Genomic DNA, 25,544 nt, shown 5'->3' with positions numbered 1-25,544 from the left:
CCCCCAACGCCCTCCAACTTGTACAACACCCACCAACCTCTTCACCACCAACTTCTTCATCACCACCCTTTACAAGTAACCATGCGCTTCCTGCTCGCCTTCGTCTTCGTGTTGGCTCTCGCCAGCGCGGCCTCGGCCACCACCAATAACGCCAACAACCTGGAGGAGCTGATCGCCAACGCCCTGCCGGCCAAGTACGGCCAGCTCAAGGCCCAGGTGGCCGCCCTCCAGGCCAACCTCACGGCGCAGATCAACGCCGTCCAGGACTCGCTCGCCGCCGTGGCGGCCAACGTGCGCTACATCAAGTCGCTCGAGCAGCTGGGCAACCTGCCCGACGCCTCCACCTGCACCACCCTCGACTGTGTCCGTACGCCCATCAACCAGCTCGACGAGCTCCTCATGCAGCTCTACGCCACGCGCCTCTCGTTCGCCCTCCAGGCCGGCTACATCAAGTACGCGGCGGGCCAGGACGTGCTGGACTCGAGCCGCGAGTCGGTGGTGCTGGCCAACGCCCGCGCCAGCGCCGTGGCCAACGGCCTGCCCGAGTACGTGGGCCAGGTCCTCTACGGGAACTACTGCATGCTCTACGTCTCCAAGCGCCTTCAGGTGGAGACCCTCAACGCCGAGTTCAACGCCGGCCTTCCCGTTCCCGTCCAGCACGCCGATTGAGATTACCCACCAGTTTGCTTTGCGACAACAACAAAACTGTAATAAAATTGTAATATATTATGGCAATAACGTCATCAAATTATTTGAAAACCGTTTTTTAATAAAAACAAATACCAATGTGTGCGGTTGGTGTCGGGTTAGCGGCGGAGAGTTCAGTCGCGGACGTAGGACCACGTCCACAGGAGCACGTTGTGATAGTTGCCCTCGCCGAGGTCGCCGCCAAAGTGTGGCATCTCCGATCCTGCACCCACGACCCATGCGTTCAGGTGACCGCCAGTGCCGTGTGTGTCGTGTGTCGTGTGCCGTGTGTGTCGAGTGTGTCGAGTGGTGCTGGGCGCGTACCTCGGAAGAGAACGGCCTCGCCGACGGAGAGGGAGAGGGTCATCTCTTCGACGCCGGGCAGTAGGCTGCCCAGCGCCCCGCGTCGTCGTCTGATGAACGTGACCGGCCGCGGCTGTGTCCCACCCAAGTTCCCATAAGAATGCGCTGCGACTTGACTCGCACTTCTCTTCTCTCTTCTCTTCGCGAAGGAAGGCACGCGTACCTGGGGGCCGACGTGGTCGAGCACGAAATCGAGCGTGAGGTCGAACGGCGGCACCGAATCCCGATGCAACGGGAATCCATGTCCTATTGTATGTGTGTGTCGTGTGTCGTGTGTCGTGTGTCGTGTGTCGTGTGTCGTGTGTCGTGTGTCGTGTGTCGTGTGTCGTGTGTCGTGTGTCGTGTGTCGTGTGTCGTGTGTCGTGTGTCGTGTGTCGTGTGTCGTGTGTCGTGTGTCGTGTGTCGTGTGTCGTGTGTCGTGTGTCGTGTGTCGTGTGTCGTGTGTCGTGTGTCGTGTGTCGTGTGTCGTGTGTCGTGTGTGTTGTAGCGAATGTTGTGTCGTGGTGGGTGTGAGACTGCAAGCGCGGGAGGAAGTGGAAAGCTAGGGGGACAAAGGGGAAGGAGTAGGCGTACCCTTCAAGATCCAGATGGAGAGGGCCAGACCGGGATGAAGCACCGGCTCCTGGACCAGGTCCTGGTTTCCAAACGCAATGCGCACACGGTAAGGGAGAGATCATGAGCCGTTCGTAATGCCACACAACACACGCGGCACGCGGCACGCGGCACCGCACACAACGCACGTACGTGCATCATGCCGGTGAGGTAGTGGTTGATGAATCGCGAGCTGGGTTCGTCGTTCCACTGCGTCTTCTGCATCTGGTACTTGTCCGCCTGCACATGCACGCAGTGCATATATATGAGGGTGACGAGCCTTGTTACACACAGAAGGGTGCAGCTCTGCCCACGCCCGTGAGTTTCCGGAGGGCGAGTGCTCGTACCGCTGGTTGGCCGCCCAGGGCCTGGAAGAGCCGTCGGTAGTACCGCCGCAGGAAGTGAAGGTGTCGCTTGGGCAACTGTTGTCGTTGCATGCAAGACACCATTGGTGAGTGAGTGAGCGGGTGGCGGGTGGCGGGTGGCGATGGAGAGAAGGCACGGCGCGGCGTACAAGGTTGCGGAGGATGGTGTAGCCCACGGTCCGTAGCTCGTGTCGGGCGCGCTCGTTCTGCTGCTTGAAATAGGCAGCCCGCTTGCGCCAGTACCCCTCCGACACCACGATCTCGCTCTGGATCAACTCTGTTCCCACCACCACCATACCAGCGTGTTAGCGGGTTGGCGAAAAAAGCGAAAGATGAAGAGCGAAGAGCCAAGAGCGAGAAGTACTTTGGACGAGGGCTGTGTCGTGGTCGAGCAGTTCGCGAGGGATGGGGAGGCCGGGCTTGAAGGAGGCGAAGAGCCGCATCAGAGCGGCCGCTCGCTCCTCGTCTTGCCTGTCTTCATCCGTCCTCGCGTCGACGAGGGCGCCCGCGCCGCTGCTGCCGGAAGCCTCGAGCTGGCGCTCGGCGCGCTCCTTGGCTGAGCTCAGCTGGTAGGGCAGCGGGAGGCCCGTGCCGGGCATCGTCACCATTACGATGGGCTCGCCCCTGTACATGCCCAACCATTCCAATGAGTGCGTGTGTCGTGCGTGTCGTGTCGTGTGTGTGTGTGTGTGTGTGTGGTCCTGTACTTGAGGTGCTTGTGGAGGAATTCTTCTGTCCAGATGCAAAAGTAGGGAACTGTTGTCTCGGCTTGAAACTCGAATGCTGTGCCCAACAACATGAATTAGTCAATAAATAAAAAGCGAAAAGCGAAAAGAACGAAGTGGAGGGCGTACTGGGGTTGACGATGAGCAACTCGTCGCTGAGCTGCCCGGGGCTGGTCTCCTTGGCCTTGGAGGAGCCGAAATGAACGGCGTAGTCCTCGTCCTTCCCCTCTGGCTGCCACCTCACCCGGTCCTTCTCTCCACCAAACACCGGCGGCAACATCTGCGCGCCGTTCGTGTGCCGCGTCAGCTCAAGCAAGCTCAAGCGTGAACGATGAGTGTCATCATGGCCCGCGAACAGTACCACGTCGTTTTGCTCATAGTCCTCGTCGAACAGCAGATCGCCTTCGCCGCCGAACAGGTACGTCGGATCATCAAGACCCTGTCGACACAGCACACGCACGACCGCACGCACACGCACACGCACGACCGCACGCGCACGCGCACACCCACACCTGTTATCGGCTGCCGGAAGTAAGAGAGAACGTGTGAACGCGCACCTTGACGATGTCGAACAGCGGGCAGGTGTAGGGCACGCGCAGGAGCGGCGCGGAGTCGGGCAGCGGGCTGTAGGGGTTGGCGACGGCGCTCGCCGGGTCCATCTCGGTGTCGCCGTCAGTGTGATGCCCCTCGCCCTTATCGCGCACCTCCTGGTGGTAGTGCGCCACGTTGGTGTGGAAGTGATACTTGGCCGGCAGCACCGTGCCACCGCTCGGTGACGCTTCTGCGCGCGTGTCGTGTCGCGTGTCGTGTGTCGTGTCGTGTCGTGTGTCGTGTCGTTAATTGTTGGCCGTGCTGCGTGGGCGGAATTTGAGGAATGCGGAGAGGGAAGTCGCGCGTACGTGAGACGTCGTTGAGACCCACTCGGTCGGAGTGAGGCAGCAGAGCCGCGCCGTCGTCGGTCGTTGGCACGGTCAGGCCCTCCACCCTCAGCCCCTTCTCCTCGGTTCCCTTGGCGCCGCCAGCTCCAACTGCGGCGGCTGCGCCGTGTCGGTGCAGGCGCTCGGCCACGACGGCCCACGCCACGTAGAGCAGACACCCGACGCCCGTGAAGGCAGCGAAGAAGGCCACCTGGTTAATGGCCGGGTAGTAGTGCAGGCGCAGCGGGAGGAAGACGGCCAGGCATGCGGCGATGGTGGCGAGCGATGTGGAGGCCAGGCGGCGGTTGAAGCGGCCGCTGAAGATCTCGTAGCGACGCTCGAGCTGCCGAGGGCCGTGGCTGGCCGCGAGGAACCACCACACGTAGTCCACGAAGCGCGGCACCAGCGAGGACGGCCGCTCGCGGAGCTTCTCGACCTTAAGGTGGCGCCATGGGTGGAAACGGTTACCGTGGAACGAGTGGTGGTAGCGTGGATGGGTGTGGTTCCATAGGTGGTACAATGGGTGAGGTACGTACCTCGTAGCGATGGTAGCGGGCGCACTGGGGGTCGGAACAGGTGTCCAGCCAACGCAGGAAATCAAACCATCTGTTGCGTGTGAGACACTACGCAGCACGACACACGACACACGACACACGACACACGACACACGACACACGACACACGACACACGACACACGACACACGACGAGACCAGGCTGGCGTACCCCATGTAGGGCTCATTGATGCGCTTGCGCACGAGAGGCGACTTGGCGTTGGGGTTCACCACCGCGCCTCCGATCGTGTGTCCCAACTCGGTCTGCCACCTTCTGAACTCCTCGTCGCTCTCTAAACATCGAGCGATGCATCATATCATGCAAGTATCAGCAGATGTTTGGCCAACCAAGAGAAGAAGCACGTGCGGGGGGGAATGAGTCTGTACCACCGACGCAAAGGGGCAGAAGCCTGCTGGCACCGAATTGGCTGAGCCACTCATCGATGTATCGCGGGATGTCGGCTGCACCCGAAACGAGTAGTATTATGAGCGATTGCTAGTGACTATCACCAACAAGGCATTGCTGCGTAGGCCTGCGCGTACCAGGCGGGGGAGGCAGCGTAGCGGCGTTCTGCGGCAGGACAGCGTAGACCGAGAACTTGACACGCAGGAATGCGATGCGTCGTGTTCCTTTCGTAAACACACGACACGACACGACACGACACGACACGACACGACACGACACGACACGACACGACACGACACGACACGACCAACGACACGACACGAGGCATGAGAATTAGCGTGAGAGCGGCAGCGATGATGACGAAGCAAGTACCTTCGGGCGTGTAAACAATGTTCTTACGCGGACCGACATCGGCAGACTCGGAAACGCGAAGCGTCGCCTCCTCGCTCAGCCACAGGGTCATCTCATCGTGACCCACGCCTGTAGGTGTCGATTCGAAGTGGTGTCAGACATGGGCCTGCTTGCTACCGGATGATTCGTGGGCGGCATGGGAATGCACGTACCTTGGGGGAAGGCGAACGGGTCGACCACGAAGATGACCGCAATCGCGCCCTCGCGCACGAACGCGTTTGCGTTGAAATCGTTGATGGACTGTCACCCACCGCCCAAAAGAACAATTATCAGCTGCGTGTGGTCGTGTGGTCGTGTGGTCGTGTGGTGTCGTGTGGTCGTGTGGTGTCGTGTGGTGTCATGTGGTGTCGTGTGGTGTCGTGTGGTGTCGTGTGGTGTCGTGTGGTGTCGTGTGGTGTCGTGTGGTGTCGTGTGGTGTCGTGTGTCGTGTGTCGTGTGCGGTGATGCGTGTACCATGACCGACTTGGTGAAGCCCGCATAGGTCGGGTCCATCGACAGCTCGTAGGCCTTCTTCTTGGCCATGTTCTCCTCAGCAGCTTCATCTCCCACCATCGCTGCCGTATCTCCTGGTGCCGTCGTTGTAGAGGCAGATGACGATGGCGTTGGCGTTGGCGTTGGTGTTGGGGTGTAGAGGAAGTAGAGCTTGCGGGTGTAGCGCTGGCGGTCCTGCCCGAGCTCGAACGCGTAGAGCTGCACCTGGAGCGCCACGCCGAACCACACCTGCGCGCAGGCGCAGAAGGCGGCGAACAGGTCGAAGGCCACGAAGAGCAGCGCCTCGAGCGACACCTCGTGGTCGACCACCAGGGCGTGGTAGCGGCCGGCGTCCTGGACCACCTGGGCGGCGACCAGCACGGCGGGCAGGAGCGCGAGGAAGAAGACGGTGAGTGGCCGGCCCAGGCTGGCCAGCCGCGGCAGTGTGAAGAAGTGGCGGGCGAGGGCGCGGTTGCCCGCGAGCCAGGTCCAGGCCATGAGGCCCGCCATGGCGTAGACGGCGCAGGCCACGTAGAGCACATCGTCAACGACCACGGTCGCCACCTCGTCGCCGTAGCCGCCACCAGCTGTGGTCAGGAGATGGAACGGGAGGTCGATTACGGTGGAGAGGTAGAGGAGGCTCGTGGGCACAGCAGCCGCCAGGGCCAGGGCCAGCCGCAAGTAGAGCGAGCGTGCCATTCACAACCGCGTAGAAGCACAAATCTAATCTGCAACCGGAAAATAGTTTTGAGTCGCATGAAAGAAAAAATACATTTGACCAAAGGGATTTGCGTACCGTTGCAAGATGTGAGACTGCTCCAAACTGCGGGCACAGGCTCAGAGATTAGAACGATTACGACGTGCGCTGGCGGAGGTGAAGGAAAGAAAGGAGCCGACGTTCTCGTTTATTGTCGGGCTGCCCCGCAGAAAACGACAAATTTAATTACAGAAATAGAAAAGGCAGCCTCGGCTGTTGGCGTGCGACCGAGTGATCTCCTTGAGATGGCGCTGCCCATCATCATCATCATCATCATCAGCCGACCTTCACCCTCTTCATCCTCAAGAAGCTCAGAAGGTTTTTGGTGAATAAATATTTCTTGTGGTGGATTGTAAACGACGGTTGAATGTTCACTACAGGCTCACACGACGAGGAGCTGCTTGTTGTGCCAGTTGCCGCCGACCTTGTGCTTGTACTCGTCGAACAGCTTGTGCAACTCGGCCACGAATCGTTCGTGCAGTTGGTTGATCTGTTCGTCGGTGGGGTTGTCCACCTGCTCCACCTCCATGGGCTCGCCGATGACCATCGTGATCGGCACCTGCCAGGTGTGAAGAGGTGGGCCATCGTGAGCTGGGCAGTTGTCGTGTCGTGTCGTGTCGTGTCGTGTCGTGTCGTGTCGTGTCGTGTCGTGTCGTGTCGTGTCGAGCGTACCTGATAGGGCACGGGGAGGTACCACCGGCCGTAGAAGAGAAGCAGCGACATGCGAAGAGACCGCGAGACCTTCTGCATGGCCGGACCTCCAGCAAAGTCAAGCAGCTGCGTGTTGCCTAGCAATACAGTTACACGTTCGAGCAGGGAAATGAGGACTTGGCAAGAAATCTGCAGGGCAGCGGCGGCTGGTGTGATGTACCAAAGTAGTAGATCGGCACTAGAGGAGCACCACGCTGGAGCGCGATCTTGACAAATCCCTTGCGCTTCTTCAAATACACTTTCTGTTGAACATCATAGCATATCATAGCATGCATAGCACAGCACAAGACACGACACAACAAACGACAGGTGACCAACGAGCGCATCAGTACTTCACGAAGCGATGGCCTAAGTAATGAAGGGGATGAGGGAAAACGACAAACCTCGTGCTCGCGAGACGAGAGGAAGATCTCGGCGATGCCGCCGGCCATGAGGCCAGCCGAGCCCTGGTCCAACAGCTTGTGAATGTTGCCCGTCGTGGCAGGCCTGTTGTTGTATGTGTGGATGATTAGTGTATGTGGCAAGTGTTTGTTGGCCAAGAGCAAGGATTGAGATGAGAGTGAACGTCACCTGCTGCCGAACCAATGGCACAGCTGCGCGAGCACGGGAATGCGGAAGAGAACGGAGGCGATGGCGCCCTCGACTCGTAGGCCGGTCAACACCTTCTGCACGATGGTGGCGGAGAGCATGAAGCCGAGGGGAAAGACGCCGTGCGGGAACTCGACGAAGATGTAGTGCCTGTCGGGCGACACTCCCTTGCCCTTCTGCATCACCGTGAACGAGAAGTACTCGCACCAGGTCTATCCGCCAGCGTGAGTTATTGAATAAATTGGAATCTAATCTGATTTATTGATCTGACAATAAAGAATTGAAATATGTAAAGACCAAAGTTCTGATTATTGAATTAGAAATAAATTAAAAATAATAAGATTAGAAAGATTATTAATAATGATTAATTCGAGCGCAGTGAGGACGAGGACCTTCCAGATGGGCAAGTCGATGAACTCCTGCCAGAGAATCTGGGAGGGCCAGTAGGTGGAAGAGAACAGGACTATGAGGAGCGCCACGGCTACGAGGGACTGGTGCACGAGCGTGGCGTAGATGCACACAAGTACGATGAAAGCTATCACGTAGAACCAGCCGACCAGCATCGCCAGTGTCACGAGGGCCACCATGTATGACAGCCACCCCTGCTCCTTGGCATCGTATCTAATCTTTACCTCGCCTGTAGCCGCTACACCATTCCCATTGCCTTCAATCGCGCGAGTGGTCATCTTTTCCTTGCCATCTTCATGCGCCAAGGACGACATCCCCAGCATCTTGCGAAAATCGACAGATGTGTTTTACCTCGTACTGAAATGTGGTTGGGAAACTGTCTGAAACAATTTCATGACATGTTAATTTAATGGTGATGGCACTAAAAGCTTTTGACCCAGGATTCTCATAACCACTCAATTAATTGGGTTTATCACCTGACATGAACATTCCTCAGCATACATGCAAGCACTGATTGCACCTGCATCCACTTCAGGTGCATTGTCTTGAACCATGTACTGGAATTGGTCACTCATAGGTCTGCTGGCTGCAACTACATCATTCTCAAATTCAAAGGGCAAGAAGCCCTACTACAACAAACCTTCTTCTTATGGTTCCCTGAGATTGTGTGCTTGAGGGGAAGTAGCTCTTGTAGGGCTTGTTCCTTGAGGGGGCAGATCTTGCCATCCATGAAGGCTGCTTTTGTCTGTCAGGTGGTGGTTGTGCATGACTTGTGCACTGATGGATCATTGCAGTGTTGTCCTCTGGTGTGGCCATGTTAGTGGGTTCTGCACTGGTGCAAGCCATGGTCATGGTGCCAGTCTGGACCAGCAGGCAGTGGTTCCATAACCTCATGGACCCTGCACACTCCAGGCTGGATTGTCTGGTTGTGCCCTCACTCCAGAACCAGTGCAGGATCTCTGGTGCACACAAACCAAGGGCTGGTCACCCCACACACTTGCCATGCTAGACACCATGCTGGCTCCAGCAACATGGAGCCAGTATCACTCCTCACTCCTTCTGTTAGTGAGGAGACAAGCTTCCCCCAGAACAGGAGGAAGCCATAGCAGTGATCACCAACTTCATTGAGTTGGAAACAATAGCATCTCAACAACCATCCTCAACCTTCAAGTTGTTGATTGCAGTGATTGTGGTGCTCTATGAACCACTCAACCTTTTCCCCATATGTGACCTGCTCATTCCCCCTACATCTGCCAGGACCAAGTGCCCAGTTGACCATGGCAAAACCTTCGACCTCTCCAGCGTTGCTGCCCTCTTCTGGAGCTGGGGACCGGACACGACCCCCCCACCAGGACGAGGGTGAAGCTCATCGCCCTCCTGTGCGTGCTAGGCCCGCTCTTGGCGGCCACCCTGCCATTCCTGTTTCCTCGCGCACTGGTGCATCGTCTTCGAGCTCGAAGCCCCCTACGCGAAGCTTTCACCAAGCCACTGCGCCGAGATCCTCAGGGCGGTATGCTCGAAGCCGACCCGGCCACATTCACGGCGCGCACTCTCCAGAAATCGGGCGTAGAAATATATAAATAAATAGTAAATAATAATAATAAAAAAACAACGCAGAGCGTGCCCACTCCGAATAACTCGGAACATTGGCAATGGGTTTCATCATTCACCAAGAAGTTCCTTTTTTAATAATGTGCCTTCAGGGGCTCAATAGCTGACTTAGTGGGTCTTGCGGAACTCGAAGGTCTCCCACTCCTTGGGGGCGGCGCGGTCGGCGATCACCTTGCCGCTGGGCTCGACGCAGAGGTACTTGCCGTGGTGGGTCTTGAAGTGCACCTTCTTGTTGCCCAGCTTGTGGACGTGGAAGGTCTCCCACTCCTTGGGGGTGTCGCGGTTGGCCACCACGGTGCCGTTGGTCTCGGCCGAGAGGTACTTACCGTGGGCCGACTTCAGGTAGACCTTGCCGCCGCCGAGCTTGATGACCTCCCGGTGCTCCCACGCCGCGGCCGCGTCGCGGTTGCCCACAACGGTGTGCGCGGGCTCGGCGCAGAGGTACTTGCCGTGGTGGGTCTTGATGGTGAACTTCTTCGGCATGTTGTAGGAGGGTGGTAGTTGTTGTGGTTGTGGTGATGAAGCAGAAGGCAACGCGAGGCCAGATTTTATGGGGGTCGGAGCTGAAAGTCCGGCAATTGCCTTCATAGAAGTTTATACGAAGTCAACCAATGGGCTGACCGCGTGTTAGTGTACCAATGGGGAGCCATGTGGCAGGGGTTTAAAACACCGGTCGCCGAGCTTCGGGCCATGGTTGGCGAGCGCGTAAATTAGCAGTGGTGCGACGGGAGGTTTCTTGCGGCCTTTCTAGGCTACACTATGTCTGACCCCTTTGGGTGGGCGACACTCTGCTCAAAAATTCACATTTGCCTGGATTATGTCCCCTCAAATCCTGTACACTGGATGATTGGTTGTGATACCAGGCAGTACTGCACAGAGATCATACCAGCCTGGTTGTGAGGTTGTGTGCATGCTTGATCTTCATGTTGTAGTGTTTCTTGGAGCTAGTGTACTGTTGAACAGGCAAGATTGTCATTGCATTTGTAATTTGGTGAGTTTGTATGGATTCTACACCCCTGCCAGCTACACTGGTTATGGAGCATCTGCTCTACACTGTACTGAGTGGAGAGTTTGAAATGCTCAACTCCACCAATCTCATAACTCTTGTCTTGTATAGAATGGATGAGGCCCTCATTAATCACCTTCAGATCAAGTTGGACAAACTCATTGTCTGTTGAGAGAAGGCACTCAGTGTGGCCTGCTCCACACTTGATGAACTGTCCCTGGTTGCTTTTGCAGAGATCCATGATCCTCCAGACCAACATACTGAGTGGTGTGTTGTGATTGGCAGCACAAGTTGGAGAGCTTTGCTGGTCTACGCCCTGAGCTCTCCAAGTACATCATGGCCATCAATGACACCATCACAGTATGACCTTCCATGCATCACAACCTACCTCATCACCAAGGAACAGCTCATCAATTCATCAAAGAGCAACTCCAACCCCACTCCAGCAGCATTTCAAATGGCCAGTTTCAAGCAAAGCAAGGAGCACTCTTATGCAGCAACAGTCAAGGCCATGGCAACAAGACCAGGCAAGGCAGAGGCAAAGGAGGAGAAGAAGTGCATCAGTTGTCAAGTGCTCAGGCATGCACTTAGCCAGTGCACACCCAACCATGCAGACTCACTGAGGCATATGATGAGCAGATCAGCATGTCCCATGACACTTCTGGCGCTCACTCCAGCAACTTTGAAGAAGAAATGGAGCAAGTCAACAGTGAACCACGCCAGTTGGGGGATGGCTCACACTCCTTGGAGTACCATGTCTCTGTGTTCATGTGAAAAGAGGGTGAGTCACCTGTTGGAAGGCAAGGCAACAAGGTCCAACAACACCTTGGGAGCTTGTCGTCTCCTGGAAAGGCGTTGAGCTCCAGGCCTGCTGGACAAGCTTCGTGTTATTAAGAGTCAAACCGGGAGGTACCGCGAGCCATTCTGCTGAGTGTCGGCTACGATCTTGTTCCCATCGACGGAGACGGCCTGTGCCAGTTCCATGCGCTTGCCGCCCAGCTCAACCAGCAACCGGGCATCCATACCGCCGAGAGTGTTAGAGATGAGCGGCCGACATCTACGGGGTCCAGATTCGCATCATCTCTTCCCTCCAAAGCGAGGTGACTCTGAGTCCGATGACAGGGACCTCTGCCGCCCCAGCTCTCCTGGTCCTCGCCCACATCCACGAGGTCCACTACGTCAGCACTCGGTATTCAGTAGATCTACCGGCGACGCACCAGAGACTCTGCCTGCGAGCGACAACGACAACAGTGACGAGGAGCAAGGAAAGACCAAGAACGCAAGGAACGCGCACCAGGGTATCGCCCCGACTTCGCCTGAAAGGAGCCTGACCTCGAACGTGAGCGGCTGCACGTTCAAAGCAGAAGCGACCGGATCCTGTCTTCACTACATCACGCACATCCGGCATGTCCCGAAGGGCCAGAACTTGGAAGAGCGCGCTGCAATTAAAGAAGCCAGACGAGGCAATCGATTTGCCCAAAAGTCTTGTTTTCGCCGCCGCGACGACACATTATACGAGGGTGGAGACGGCGCCGTAGAGCTGGCACAGCTGGGCGGTGTTGAGGTTGAGGTTGCGGAAGGAGGAGACGTCGCCCTTCTTGCTCTTGCCTGACTCGAAGTCACGCACGTAGTTCTCGATGGTGGCCTTGCCCGTCTGCGACACCCGCTGGACCTCCGCCACGTCCATGCCCGCATCAAAGTACAGCGCGCAGATCATGTACACCTTGCCTGATGTCGCACAACATACGATATATTGACATAATTAATTACTAGAACGACACTCTCTCCATTGGTTAACAGTGGCCAATTGCATGGAGACCTGGAAAGAATGTAGTTGGGGTACCTTTCTTCATGAGCTCGGGGTAGATGAAGTAGCGGTAGGCCTTCATGATGAAGGTCTCGGCGTCTTCCCTCACCTTCTTCAGGGTGAGACCAACACGCGGTGATGCGCGAACCGCGCGGTTGGGCATAGCGACCGTTTCTGTTGAGTGTGAGTGTGCGCGTGTGTCGTGCGTGTGTGGTTAGCGGAAGAAGCCATGAGTGATGGGTGGTGCGGCCGGCGTATACCGTATTTGACCGAGGGCGAGGAGGCTACGGCGGAGATGGGCGCCAGGTACAGCTGGCGGCCGGCGACGTAGTGCGCGGGCGGCGAGTCCGCGTGCTCGGGGAAGTTGCTCGCCACGAACTTGATGATCGAGTCGGCCCCGCACACGTTCAGCACGCGGTCCACCACCAGCGACGGCCCCTCGATGAAGTCCACGCTGCCGCTCGCGGCGGCCTTGCCCTTCTTGGCCGCAGCCTTGGGCTTGGCCTTGGCCTTGCCCTTCTTGGGGCCTTTCTTTTCCTCCGCCTCGTCGTCGTCATCGTCTTCGTTTTCGTTCTCAGCAGCAGCCGCGCCGGCGAGGGGCTCGATGGCTCGGATGAGGATCCCGCCGAACGCCCGCTTGCCATCCGCTCCCACCTGGCCTGTGGTACGTCACCCAGTGAGCAATTCAAAAAACGAAGTGTGTTGCATGTGTGTCGTGTCGTTGGTCGTGTCGTGGTGCGAGGGCTTTGAAGATGGCGTACCGCCAAAGGTGATGTCGAGCCCCTTGTACGAGCCGCCCTTGTAGGTCGCTCCGGACTTGTGGAAGTACCAGTTGGCCCTGCAACACGTCACCACGTCAGCGCAACGTCCATACACGTCACGTCAGTGTCATGTGGTGTGTGCCGTGTGTGCGTACGTGGTCTGCTGGAGCGGGTCACAGTGCGTGAAGGTGTCATGGTGGTTGCCGCCCTCGTAGTAGTACTCGATCTCAGCCAGTCTGGTGGACACATGTGCTGACGTCAGCACAAGTCATACACCATACCGCCACACGCCAGAAAGAACGAGTGCTCATACCGGTGCGGCTGGCCGTTGATGACGAGGGCGACCTCGTTCAGCAGCCGGTTGGAGATGCGGGCGAAGGTGGCCTCGTACTCCTTGAGCGTGGCGTGCTTGTCGCTCACCGTCTTGGCGGCCAGCGACTTGAGGTGCTCGTCCTCGAGCACGTCGAGCAGCCAGCGCTGGTTCGCGTCGGCGCCATCGCTGTCGGACGACGACGAAGTCGATGACGAGGCCACGCGTGGAATCGAGTCCTCCTCGGCTTCCTTGGCTTCCTCCTCGCGCTGCAGCTCCCGGTCCTCTTCCCTCTGCTCCTCCGTCTTCCTGTTGCCGTTATTACGGAGTTAAAAAAAGGCGCCAAAACGCAACTAACGATTTGACTTCTATCATTTGTTTATGTCAGTAAGTAATTATTTTATAATTCTATACTTCTCGATCCACTAGGGCGCGGTCACGATGTATTGAATTTCTACATAAACATATAGTTATTTTTCGGATTGATAAAAATTCTTACGGACACGAAGAAGAAGAAACCGGGCGCACCCTCTCTTGGTTGCCATTTCCTGCTCTTGCACGTCGGCCTCTGCCTCCTCGTCGCTCGCCTTCTCCGCGCGCTTCCTCTTGCCGGTCGTGTTGTCCATGGCTGGTTGTGCTTTTGTTTCTGTCCCGTGCCAGGAGCCTGTTTTTTTTCACCTCACAATAAGCGGATTGGTCGTTTCAAATTGTTCTGCAAATACTTTCAATTCCAAGAATAAAAAGCGTAACAAATAGAAAAACCATTATTTTGGTTTGCTAGCACCGAAGAAGAACGAACAAGAAGAGCGCTCAGGAGATGGTGGCATCGACGACGGTGGAGGTGCACACGCCGGCCGAGGTCATGAACGGCGAGTCCTTCCACAGCGCTCTACCCTCACCATCCGTGCGCAGATCCTTCACAGTGGGCGAAGACGAAAGTCGGCGTCAGCAAAGCCTGCGTACGAGACAAAGAGGGACGAGAGAAGAGGGAGGGAGTAGTACCTTGAGCAGCTTCTTGAACCTGGCGTTGGAGATGGAAGGCCTATCGGGCTCGGCAGTATCGTCCTCGAAGAAGACAGTCTCGCCCACCTTGGCGCCCTCGGGCGGGTTCACCAGGTCGAGGCCCTGCACCTCCTTCTTGTCCCTATGTGTGACAACAATCGAACAAGTGTCATCATCACAATACCATCAAGTGGCGCTTGTTTGAATGAGAAAGAAAAGAGAGGGATTACCTCTTGGTGGCGGCGAGGACCATGCCCTCGGAGGTGACGCCGCGGAGAGCGGCGGGTTGGAGGTTGGTGCAGACGAGCACGAGACGGTTCTGCATCTTCTCGATGGGAATGTAGTTGACGAGACCGGAGACGATGGTGCGGGGCTTGTCCTCGCCCACATCGATCTGCTCCACGTACAGGGTGTCGGCCTGTTCGTGCTTCTTGATATCGACAATCCTGCCCACCTTCACCTCAAGCGATTGCGGACCCACTACAGCAGCAGAAGAGGCAGCGCGCCACTCGATCAGGGTCCATCCACGTGGTCACGTTTGACCGTGTTCGGTGCCCAAGAGCCCCTGGGAAGGGAGGATGAACGTACGCGTAGCGGTGGCGACCTTTCCCTTCTTGGGCGCGGCGACGGGGACGGCCTTCTTGACGTCGGGCTTGCCGCTCACGGCGATCACCACGGGCGCCTGGTGCGGGTACGCCCGGCTGGCGAGCTCGGCCTGACGGCGGGGCCGAGAAAGAAATGATGGCGGTGAGCTGGCGGCATTGAATCGGTGGTAGAGATGAGGGAGATGCATACCTTCTCGTTGATCTTCTCGCGAAGAGGGTGGAGGAACTCGTTGAGGAGGTCCCTGATACCGCCCTTGAGGTCGCCGGCCATGAGCTTGCCGCTGTCGCCCTCGGGCAGGACAAAGGCCGCCTCGACCTCGGCGTAGGTCTTGAAGGTCTGGAGGCCACCGTACTTATCGATGCGCGGCGCGACGAAGGGTCGGTCGTGCTTCTCGAGGAACCTGAACAGGATGTGCTTGAGGATGGCGAGAAGACCGTTGCCCTGGGCCACACCCTCGCGGGCGAAGGCCTGCTTGATCTTGTGCTGGATGGCCTCCTTCGTCTCATCCAGCTCGACCTGTTACACCAGTTTGTGAGCAACAGCAAGAATGCGCCCGCCAGCGTGTGTCGTGCGTGCGTGCGTGTGTGTGTATGTGTGTCGTGCGTGTGTTACCTTGGAGAGGGGCTCGGAGGAAGACATCTTGCCAGTCTCGCCGAGGCCAGGGATGAGCGGGTTCATGAGGTGAGCCCTCTTGCGGTAACCGATGCGGGGCAGGTTCTCGCGGGCGAACATGAAGATCTTGCGCTGGTCGACGCCACCGAACTGAACGTCGACGTCGAGGTACTCCTCGTCCAGCGCTTGGAGGATAGGGTACAGCAGGTTGGACATCAACGGGGCCGTGGTCATCTTCACCACCTCGGCACCAGCCTGCCATGTGTGTACGCAAAGCCACGTGAGCGCGACGTGCAGGGAAACGCGAGAGAGAGAGAGAGAGGAGGGAGGGCAATGCTGACCTTCTTGGTGTGCTCGGTGGTGACGAGAGCGCTCATGCGGTACATGTCCATGGTGTACTTCTCGCTGAGCTGGTACTCGGTACCGCGAATGAACTTGAGCTTGTCGAGCGGCACGCCGATGTAGGTGAGCATCTCCTTGATGATGAACTCGTACCACTCGCAACGCAGCTTCAGCAGCTCCCAATCGCTCTTCAGGTTGTCCAGGTAGGCGTGCAGATCGGCAAACAGGATCGTCACATGGCAGCCAGCTACAGGAAAAAAAATTAGGCGTGTGTGATTAAAATTCAAGTAGCCGAGCGAGATGACAAAATTGGCCAATGCATACCAGCGAGGAAATCAGAAAGCTTGTAAATGGGAACGAAGTATCCCAAGTGCGGCTTGCCCGTGGTGGCCGTGCCCCAGTAGATGCGCACATCGCGGCCCTCCTTGAGGATGCTGCGGAAATCGTTCTCGCCGACGATTTCCTCAAGATCCCGAGTGATGAGCTCGTACTTGGCCTCCTGCTCCGGCGTCAACTCGATCTTGGCCTCCTTGACCTCCACCGTCTCAACAGTCGATACCTCGCCCTCCATGTTGTCAGATCTTGTATCGAGTCGATTGATCGCACAATCGATTCGTCCGATGTGTTGTGTCCCCCCTTCCTTGTTTTTTCCCAGAACCGAAAGTGCCACTGGCCGCTACGTAGCCCGCCTTCTTAAACAAATGAAGTCAAACATGTTGTGGTTCAGCTAAACATATCTGTAAAAATTACACGATTGGCAGCGTCCCTCTTTGCCGAGTCTGATATTAGAAGCGTAAAATATAAGAATATCAGACCTAAACACTCGAGAATGGAGCGGAAGGAAGACGGTGCCACGCGGTTTCGAGTGCAGGTGCAGCGCAATGGCGGCCCGCAGCAGGGAGGCAAGGTGGTGCTGGTGACTGAGGGCCAGGCCTACGCGTTGGTGCTCGACGCCGTGGCGACCAAGCTCGGTCTCGACCGCGCCACAGTGAAGCTCTTCACTGCCGAGGGCGGCCTGGTGGAGGACACCGACGAGCTGTGCCCCGACGACTTCCTCTTCGCGGCCCACCAGGGCGAAGCCTTCGGCCATCCCACCTCAGCCAGCAACCAAGTGAGGTATTTTCATTTTATTTCTACTCCCGATTATTTTATTTATTTTATTTGCTTTTCCTATTATGATTAATTATTTTCGTTTTTTTGGGGGGTAGAGATGACAGCGCCGCTGGAGCGCCGAAGGAGCCGGAGGTGGTGCAAGAGACTGTGCCGCCAGCCACGGCAACGACCGCCGCTGCTGTATCGGGGTCGTCCTCTTCGTCGTCGTCATCGCTGCGGCCGCCGACGCTCTATCTGCTCTCGCCGGAGGCCGGTGGACAGGGAGCGCGGCCGAGGAAGAAGAGGACCGCCAAGAGCAAGAAGCCCTTGTCGCCCGAGGAGCTGGCCGAAGCTGAGCCCGAGGAGGGTAAGCAAGCCACCACCATCGCATGTGCTGTGTGTCTGTCGTGTGTGCAGTGTGCGCCGTGTGCGTGCGCCAACCGATAGGATTACACATCACAGAGGAGACGCTGCCGCCTCTCGTGGACGATGAGCAACGGAAGATCGAAGCGCGCAAGAACCTGCGACCGGGTGGACGCCCGCTGGCCGATGGCTGCTTTACGGTGGAGCTCGACCTGTCGCACTTCGTGCGTGTGCACGAGGAGCGTAACCAGAAGACCCTCATGATCATTGTCGCCGACAGGAGCGGCTCGATGAAGGGCAGGCCCTGGCGCCAGGTACCCGCCCGTTATCTTGCGCGCGGAGTGCTTGTGTCGTGCGTGTGTCGTGCGTGTGTCGTGTCGTGTCGTGTCGTTGGTCGTGTCGTGTCGTGTCGTGTCGTGTCGTGTCGTGTCGTGTCGTGTCGTGTCGTGTCGTGTCGTGTCGTGTCGTGTCGTGTCGTGTCGTGTCGTGTTGCGTGTGTCGTCGCTCAGTGACTGAATTCATGGCATCCACCAATTGCCACAGGTCCAAATCGCACTCATCCAAATCATGGAGCATATCTACTCTACGGAGGACGAGAGCTCGATGATCGTGGAGGTGGTGGTGTATAACCACGAAGCCACCTCGCTGGCCCTCACAAAGGAGACCTACAAGGATGTCATCAACCAGACCCAGGCCAGCGCCAAGACCTGCTTTGCCTCCACGTTCGATTGCATCCGCGGTATGCCTGTTGCGTTTGCGTTTGCGTTTGAGTTTGTGATTTCAGTTTACTAAATTTTGGTTTTGCACCCAATGACAGGGCTGATGGACAAGTACACCACCAAGGACAGCAATGTCGACAAGATTGTGGTGGGCTTCATGACGGACGGTCAGCACACCAGCGGGAAAGGTACGGTCGCAGCTGCCATTGCCCCCCTAGGCCGGCAGAGGCGAAGGTGGTGATCGCCAGTTTGCTCACACCACCTCGCGCAACAAATTTCAGACCTTCGTGCGGCCTCCATTGCGCTGCGCGACAAGATCAAGGCGCTGAACAGGGAGGTGGTCATCCACGCGATCGGCTTCTCGGACGACCACAACTTCCGCCTGCTGAACGACCTCCGGTACGAAGCCGGCCTCATCACATAGACCTCATCAGGAAGCTCAAATTCGTGTGCGTGTGCGGTTGCGTGATCGGATCAGGAAACTCGGAACCAAGGAGGGCGTGTTTCAGTACGCCGAGGCTGCCGACGGCGAGGAGGCGCTGCTCGAGAAGATCCAGCAGCTGTTCAACCTGGTCAACTCCTCCATCGGCGACGTGCGCTCACCCGCGCTAAACAACCACCAACCACCAACACTTGCTTACACTTACATTGAGTGGCTGGGTGTAACAGGCGACGATCACGTTCGAGTTTGTGGACCCGCGCTACTCGTTTGTCGACGGCTTCTCGGCGCCGGTCACCCTGCGCCGAAAGTGCACGTCGGTGGTGCCCATCCCACGCGAGGGTAAGGTCGAGCTCGAGCTGTGGCTGCGCAGGGACGACTCGGCCGCCGATTCGGCCGACAAGGGCAAGGCGGCGGACGAAGGCACCGCCACCAGGGTCTACGTCCTGTGCAAAGTCGAGTCCAAGGAGGGTGTGCTGGGCAACAAGGTCGAGGTCAACGTGGAGAAGCTGAGCAGGGGCGGCACCAACGACCTGTGTCTGCTCAAGTACCTCAACCAAGAAGGTATATCGCACACGCACGCACGCATCGCACACGCAACCAGTTCCTGATTGAACGCGTTGTTGTGTGGCTAGTGAACGAGCTCTCCAAGAAGATCAGCGATGCCGTGTCGTCGGGCAAGAAGCCGGCCCGCGCTCCTTCGAGCCCGCAGCCCCAGACCGGCGGAGGTGGAGGTGGAGGTGGAGGTGGAGGTGGAGGTGGAGGTGGAGGTGGAGGTGGAGGTGGAGGTGGAGGTGGAGGTGGAGGTGGAGGTGGAGGTGGAAGCGACAGCGGTGGCGGCGCGCAGAAGCCGGGAGAGGGCAAGCTGCAGCAGGGTGGTGCCACTGGGGCCGCCGCCGTGCAGAAGGCCGCAGCCACGGCGGGGATGTCGCTCGTCAACGTGAGCCCGGCCGAGATCAATGAATGGACGCAGCAGCTCAACAATCTGCAGCTGCGCATCGACGAGATCATGCCCTTCCACTACAGCAAGGACGAGCGCGAACGGATGCTCCAGATTCGCAGGTGCGCGCACTCGCGCCTTGTCCAGCTTTCATTGTTTCTCTCGCCTGGAGTGAGGTCTCATCCCTTTTCTATTATGAACCACGGCTACAGTGAGGCGCAAGCAAAGCTGGACGGCCTGCACCGCATTCTCGCCGAGCTGTCTCGTGGCGCTGTCTCGACGGCCGTCATCGCACGGTACGCCCATCGGGTGTCATTGGCGCGCTTCAAGGGTCAAACCGACTGATGGCAGTTAACTCTGCGTGCAGAGCCAACGACATTCGATTCGCGGCCGTGTTCTCGAAGGCCCGTCGACAGCGTAAGATGGACGTGCGCGCTCAGAAGAACGCCAAGGAGATGCAGCGGCTCGAGAAGCTGCTCGCGGAACTCGAAACCGAGGAAGAGGTGCCGCACACGCGCACACGCACACGCACACGCATACACACACGCACCATGCGCCATCGCACCCACGCAGCCACCTACTTCAACGCTAACGCTTGAGTGATGCCACACAGGAGTTGAAGGATGTGTCGGAGGACTCCAAGGAGTTCTTTGATTGCATGCTCACCCAGATGAACTGGACGGAGCTCCTGCTCGAGGACCAGGACGTGCTGGGTACGCAGCGCGAAGCCTTGCGTCGTCATATAATTAATCAAATCACATGCACTCGCTCAACCACTGACTCTCTATGCCAGGCGTGGGCTTGGCCGTGGCCCGTCCCGAGGTGTCGATCGACGACTCGACCCAGATCCGCATCTTCGACATCTCCAACACCTTCATGGCCAAGTCCGCCATGGAGGACGCCATCAAGTACTCGCTCGACTCCAAGGATGCTATTCGCACCCACGGCGGCTTCGAAATGGCGCGCAAGATCGCCGTGGCGCTACGGGGTACTGTCGTAGATGGCGTTGCCTTCGTTCTTGCCCTTCTCATCGATGGGAATGGTGGTGATGGTGTGCGCAGGTAAGGGGCGGGAACCGATCAACGCCTGGTTGCCGCTCTACATCCACAAGGCCCACTGGGAGCGTGTCAAGATTCTTCTCAAGCCCATCCTGGGTTATTTCTGGTGCGGCTTTAGCACACGCACCGCCGCACACGCACGCTCGCACGCACACGCACCGCCGCACACGTCGACTGATAAAGTTTGTTGATCAACACACAGCACGTTGGACCCGCTCGGCTACGACATCAAGCAGCTGGACGTCCTGTTCCTCATCCTGGGCACCATGATCGTGCGGCTGGGCAGCGAGCCCGGCGAGTTCCAGCTCAAGCTGCTCTTCTCCTTCATGCGCCTGTGCGTCGAGGCGGCCAAGGACTTCCGCTGGATCGACCACATCCGGCGCGTGGTCACAACCTTCATCGAGTCGCCCGCCGGGCGCACCAAGGACCAGCTCCCCAACCTGCTCGTGCTCGTGGGCTACCTTCTCGTCGTACCGTCGCACGAGCTTGGCCTCGACAACGACCGAGTGTGGAAGAGCTTCTGGTCCGCCTTCCTTGGTACGGTTACACTTTCGTTTTCGTTTCGTGTTTCGTTTTTGGAACGGAAACACAGTGCGCCTTTATTTATTCTTTTTTCGTATTACTTTATTCATTTAAATAGCTTATTTCTTGGTTTAATTATCAATGTAGAGGAGGCGATGAGGAGGAGCTCGGACTCGATCTTCTACAACGCCAACGAGTTCGAGGTGCTGGGTCTGCTGGACGTGCTGGCCAGGGGCAGGTCCTACCGGGAGCCCGTCCTCAACAGCGCCGACGCGGTCGTCCTGCTCGCCGAGACGGGCAAGGACTTCAGCGGTACGCGCAGCAACCTCCAGCCTGTCGCGCTGCAAGCTGGTGTAGCGCGAATGTGAAACCTGACGCGCTTGTACATGCGCCGCGCAGGTGATAAGCTGTTCAAGTTCCCCTTTGAGGTGCCGGAGGGACATGGCGCGGTCATTGCCGACGAGCCCGCTCGCTACGACCCCAAGCGCCTCGGTAAGCGCCTTGTTCGCAAATTGAGGTGTTTTCTTTTGGGAGCTCTGGTTGACGCTCTGCGGTGTGTGTCGTGTGTCGGCACCACAGTGAAATCGATGATGGACGCGACGCGGTACTTCGAGCACCGGCTCAATGAAACGGGCTACCCCAACATCGAGGCCATGCTGTCATCAATCACCTTTATCCGCCAGTGGCTCTTCCTCCAGAAGCACTACTTGCACGATCTCACCAAGTATTTGACCTCTCAGATCGCATCAATTGTGGCGTTGCCGACTTACTCACGACCTTGTGCGTGTGTCGTGTCGTGTCGTGTTGTCTGTCGTGTGCTTTACTAGCATCACTCAGCAGATGGATGACCGCGACGGATTGGTGCCTGACGCGTGGGTGTCGTTCTTCAAGGACGACTTCGCCATCCGGTTGAGCGGGGTAGACGGCGCGCCGACCCTCCACTCCATGTTTCGCCACATCTTCAAACTCGCGCCCAGCACGGTCAAGCCGCCTCGCATTCGCACCCTCAAGGCTGCCTCCGGCGGCGGCGGTGGTGGCGATGATGGAGGCGACGACGATGGCGACGATGGTGATGAGGATAAGGAAGATCCTAAGGTTTGTGGTGTGGTTGTGTGTTGTGTGTTGTGTGCTGTGTGTTGTGTGTGTGTGTGCGGTGATGCGTGTGCGTGTGCGTGTGCAAGTGCGGTGTGTGTCGTGTACGTGCCCATGTACTCACATGTGCGCGTGTAGAAGGATGAAGAGGAGGACAAGAAGGGCAAGGGCAAGGGGCAGAGCGACGAGGATGAACCGGAGGAGCCCCACTACATGCGAGCAGCGCTGGCCCAGGCCATCCGCTACCGCTCCAACAAGAAGGCCAGGACCGCGATCGAAAACGAAAGCTTCCTGCGCGCATTCGATGATCCCTTCAACGTGCTCACCGACCTTCACGACCAGCTTGAGCACAAGCGCGAAGCCGAGCGGTGCGCATCTCCACCAAACATGTCGGTTGTGTGAGTGTGCGTGGGTGTGCGGTTGTGTGTGCATGTCTTGTGCTGATTCTTGGGCGTGCAGAGCCAAGTTGGAGCTGGCGCGACTGGCCAGGGCGAAGAACCACAACTATCGAGAGAACATGGAGCTCAAGAAGCAGCTGCTGGCTGACCTACGCGGCCACCTGCACTTGCCTGCGCAGTGGAACTCGCTGAGGTACCTGCCGCTGATCATGGGCCTCTTCCACAGCGCCGCTGGACCCTATAGCCCGCACTTCTCGTCGGGTGAGGACTGGTAAACACGCGCCGCACGCGTACCATCGCACGACACGCGTTCCCAGAACGCTTTCGTGGTTTCTTCTCCTTTTTGTGGTATTTATTATTTATTTGTATTTTTTTGTTATCAATTGAATTAAACAACGAGCAAAGATGGCGCAGATGCAAAAGGAGGAGCGAGTGTTTAAGATTTCGGGAATCGTGGAGGCCTTCTTTGGGCGGCTGTGGAGCATGGACGATCGCAAATCGCTGGTCGCTCGATTCGTCCCTAAAGGCCTCAATCACTACCTCTATGCCGCCAAGGAAGACCCCAAGGTTGCACGCACCTCCCATCTATTTTATATCACTTGAATTAATGAGATTTGATTATTAATCCAATTTCTTATTTACCATTTTATTTTATTTCGTTCATCACTGCAGCAACGCAAGGAGTGGCGTGAGCCCTACACCGAAGAGGAACTGGGCCAGTTCCGCGACTTCATCAAGTTCTGCTCGGACAAGGGCGTCGCCTTCAACTACGGTACCGATCCCTGCACCCGCCCACCCCAACTTATGTTGTTCGCTGACATCTTCGCGTGTGCGGTGTGTGCGGTGTGTGCGGTGTGTGCGGTGGTGCGTGTGAGCAGGAATCTCGCCCCAGGCGGATCTGTCGCATTACGACGACGAGCGCGGCTTTTCGTCGGACGTGGGCCAGCTGGCCAACAAGCTGGCCACGTTCGCCGAGCTGGGCTGCCGCAACGTGACTCTCTTCCTCGAGGACCTGTCCGCCGCGCGCCAGATGGCGCGCACCAAGACGCCGCCCCAGAAGGGGCAGCAGCAGCTCACGGTGGGCCTCATGCACGCCAAGCTGGCCAACGACCTCGCCAAGCGGGTGGCCGACGTGCTCAAGGAGCGGCTGGGCGACAAGCCGGCACCGCGGGTCAATTGGTACATGTGCCCAACTCACAGCTGTGGCGATTTCCAGGTACCTGCTCAGTCCTGTGTGTGTCGTGAGTGAGTGATGTGTGTGTGTGAGTGAGTGAGTGAGAGTGATGTGTGTGATGTGTGTGTCGTGTGTCGTGTTGTGTGCCGTGTGTGCCGTGTTGCACTGGGTGTCGTGTTGCTTACACCACATGCGATGCATTTCAGGCTCTTGAGCGTGGCACGGAGGACAAGGCAGACCAAAAGAAGATCAAGTACTGGCGAGACCTCAACCAAGCTCTGCCCACCAACTGGACGCTTCTCTTTACAGGTGAGCTACACGTGGCCTTTCTTCTTCTGCTGCTGCTGCTGACGTGTCAACGTCGTTATTTCAAACCAAGGACGGACTACCGTCAGCGCCAACGTCACGGTCGAGTTCGCCAAGAGCCTCTCCGCGTTCTGGAAGAAGCGAAAGCTCATCCTGCTCGACAACTTCCCTCGTACGTCACTCCCACCCCAATCTGCGTGCCTGTTGCTCGTGAAGCTGAGACCGTCTACGATCGCCGGCACAGTGAACGACTACCGACCGCACATCCTGTTCCTGCACGCCTACCAGGGCCGTGAAGCCGGCATCGAAAAGTTCGTTCCCCCTTGCGCGCCGATCGCGCCCACAGTGGCCTGTCTGATGAGGTTGAGGTTTGAATCTTACGGACGGTCCACCGATGATGCAGTTACTTCGAGGGAGTGTTGGCCAACCCCATGGATAGAGTCGAAGCGTCCACAATTCCACTCACCACCGTGTTCGACTTCCTTCGCGACCCTGGTACCTCGTTTGCCCTTCTTTGTTAGTTGTGCGTGTGCGTGTGCGTGTGCGTGTGCGTGTGCGTGTGCGTGTGCGTGTGCGTGTGCAATCGTTGGTGATGCTGATGGCGATCTGTGGGCACAACAGCCAAGTACAACCACAACACGAGCCTCTTTGGCGCGCTCAATGAGGTGTTTGAAAACAACAGCCTCAACAACCTGATGGTCAACCTCATCCAGTACTACCCGTCCTCCCCGCTCTGCAACAAGGAGAAGATCATCGAACTCCACAAGCAGCGAAAGGTCCAGAAGACCGAACAGCAGCACCTCACACACCTCAACCAGGTCCGCCTCACCTCCGCTCACACGCACGCACACGCACTAGGAGTGTTTCAAATTCCAGCCCGCTGCAGGGCAAAATGACCTTCTCTGATGCGGATTTCGAAATATGTGTTTTTGCACGGCAGGGACTGGATCGAGTGGCGCGTTTCCTGCAACAGAGCACGGACGAAAGGCGGCAGCGATTGTTCGTCGAGCTGGAACCCTTCTTCACACTGGCCCGGGCCTTCGTGGTGATGAACCTCACCCAGTACGCGCTCGAGGAACTGCTCAACTCCCACACCGCCACCGAGTCCGCCATCGAGACCACGCAGCTCGAGCTCACCGAGGCCCAGCGCACCCTCGACGCCCTGCTCTTCCCGTCGCGCCCCGCCAAGCTGCTCCGCCAGCGGCTCCTCGAGCTCAACGAGCGCTTCTGCTCATGAACCCTACCCGCTACACGAATGTAGAATATGTGTAGCGTCCGGTGTACTCGTCTGGGCTATGTGGGGCTGCCCGACCATTGGCCGAGGGAGAGAGATGTGAGCTCGACCATATCTTGTGGTAGGGTCAGGTTGCTTGTCCTACTCCCAGTCCTCCAGGCATATGTTGCGGGGTTTTATGCGACGATTCCGATTGG

The 25,544-nt window shown here is 57.6% G+C and overlaps 8 protein-coding genes across 8 annotated transcripts; 3 read left to right on the top strand and 5 right to left on the bottom strand.

The window, feature by feature from the left end:
* Positions 1–81: 81 nt before the first annotated feature.
* On the top strand, positions 82–669 carry ACA1_069820 (chorismate mutase, putative; the record flags this gene model as incomplete). The annotated part of the gene is made up of 1 exon (XM_004352873.1): positions 82–669. The coding sequence occupies one exon, from the start codon at positions 82–84 to the stop codon at positions 667–669; it is 588 nt and encodes a 195-aa protein (XP_004352925.1).
* A 152-nt stretch (positions 670–821) lies between these two features.
* Positions 822–6,188, bottom strand: ACA1_069810 (uncharacterized protein; the record flags this gene model as incomplete). The annotated part of the gene is made up of 21 exons (XM_004352872.1): positions 822–910; positions 1,012–1,123; positions 1,214–1,296; positions 1,624–1,684; positions 1,795–1,881; positions 1,989–2,063; positions 2,156–2,283; positions 2,371–2,630; positions 2,714–2,789; positions 2,861–3,011; positions 3,093–3,170; positions 3,289–3,512; positions 3,631–4,084; positions 4,185–4,254; positions 4,374–4,494; positions 4,589–4,663; positions 4,745–4,831; positions 4,980–5,087; positions 5,171–5,258; positions 5,472–5,738; positions 5,781–6,188. 21 exons carry the CDS (start codon positions 6,186–6,188, stop codon positions 822–824), a joined length of 3,102 nt encoding a protein of 1,033 aa, XP_004352924.1.
* A 440-nt stretch (positions 6,189–6,628) lies between these two features.
* On the bottom strand, positions 6,629–8,231 carry ACA1_069800 (diacylglycerol Oacyltransferase 2, putative; the record flags this gene model as incomplete). The annotated part of the gene is given in 6 exon segments (XM_004352871.1): positions 6,629–6,805; positions 6,919–7,103; positions 7,118–7,199; positions 7,341–7,443; positions 7,540–7,757; positions 7,938–8,231. The coding sequence occupies 6 exon segments, from the start codon at positions 8,229–8,231 to the stop codon at positions 6,629–6,631; spliced, it is 1,059 nt and encodes a 352-aa protein (XP_004352923.1).
* A 1,441-nt stretch (positions 8,232–9,672) lies between these two features.
* On the bottom strand, positions 9,673–10,047 carry ACA1_069790 (PPOD1 peroxidase; the record flags this gene model as incomplete). Its single annotated transcript, XM_004352870.1, has 1 exon — positions 9,673–10,047. One exon carries the CDS (start codon positions 10,045–10,047, stop codon positions 9,673–9,675), a length of 375 nt encoding a protein of 124 aa, XP_004352922.1.
* A 2,033-nt stretch (positions 10,048–12,080) lies between these two features.
* Positions 12,081–14,074, bottom strand: ACA1_069780 (uncharacterized protein; the record flags this gene model as incomplete). The annotated part of the gene is made up of 7 exons (XM_004352869.1): positions 12,081–12,298; positions 12,414–12,551; positions 12,638–13,036; positions 13,139–13,215; positions 13,294–13,374; positions 13,452–13,757; positions 13,977–14,074. The coding sequence occupies 7 exons, from the start codon at positions 14,072–14,074 to the stop codon at positions 12,081–12,083; spliced, it is 1,317 nt and encodes a 438-aa protein (XP_004352921.1).
* A 184-nt stretch (positions 14,075–14,258) lies between these two features.
* On the bottom strand, positions 14,259–16,581 carry ACA1_069770 (tyrosine-tRNA ligase; the record flags this gene model as incomplete). Its single annotated transcript, XM_004352868.1, has 8 exons — positions 14,259–14,363; positions 14,451–14,592; positions 14,681–14,930; positions 15,039–15,165; positions 15,246–15,572; positions 15,669–15,923; positions 16,010–16,257; positions 16,335–16,581. 8 exons carry the CDS (start codon positions 16,579–16,581, stop codon positions 14,259–14,261), a joined length of 1,701 nt encoding a protein of 566 aa, XP_004352920.1.
* A 258-nt stretch (positions 16,582–16,839) lies between these two features.
* ACA1_069760 (von Willebrand factor type A domain containing protein) lies at positions 16,840–22,908 on the top strand (the record flags this gene model as incomplete). The annotated part of the gene is made up of 21 exons (XM_004352867.1): positions 16,840–17,126; positions 17,219–17,469; positions 17,550–17,779; positions 18,009–18,204; positions 18,283–18,372; positions 18,466–18,583; positions 18,663–18,777; positions 18,854–19,187; positions 19,259–19,685; positions 19,776–19,859; positions 19,931–20,066; positions 20,177–20,276; positions 20,357–20,551; positions 20,625–20,727; positions 20,824–21,158; positions 21,291–21,455; positions 21,543–21,635; positions 21,723–21,867; positions 21,971–22,238; positions 22,374–22,603; positions 22,695–22,908. The coding sequence occupies 21 exons, from the start codon at positions 16,840–16,842 to the stop codon at positions 22,906–22,908; spliced, it is 4,116 nt and encodes a 1,371-aa protein (XP_004352919.1).
* Positions 22,909–23,038: 130 nt separating this feature from the next.
* On the top strand, positions 23,039–25,350 carry ACA1_069750 (hyaluronidase; the record flags this gene model as incomplete). Its single annotated transcript, XM_004352866.1, has 9 exons — positions 23,039–23,200; positions 23,306–23,405; positions 23,512–23,849; positions 24,014–24,116; positions 24,187–24,285; positions 24,358–24,424; positions 24,517–24,608; positions 24,735–24,931; positions 25,054–25,350. The coding sequence occupies 9 exons, from the start codon at positions 23,039–23,041 to the stop codon at positions 25,348–25,350; spliced, it is 1,455 nt and encodes a 484-aa protein (XP_004352918.1).
* Positions 25,351–25,544: the final 194 nt, after the last annotated feature.

The sequence above is a fragment of the Acanthamoeba castellanii genome, assembly GCF_000313135.1.
Source record: "Acanthamoeba castellanii str. Neff unplaced genomic scaffold scf7180000084603, whole genome shotgun sequence".
Taxonomy (NCBI): Eukaryota; Discosea; order Longamoebia; family Acanthamoebidae; genus Acanthamoeba; species Acanthamoeba castellanii.
Note: the sequence above shows the minus strand (reverse complement) of the source record. Positions and strands in the feature narration are given on the sequence as shown.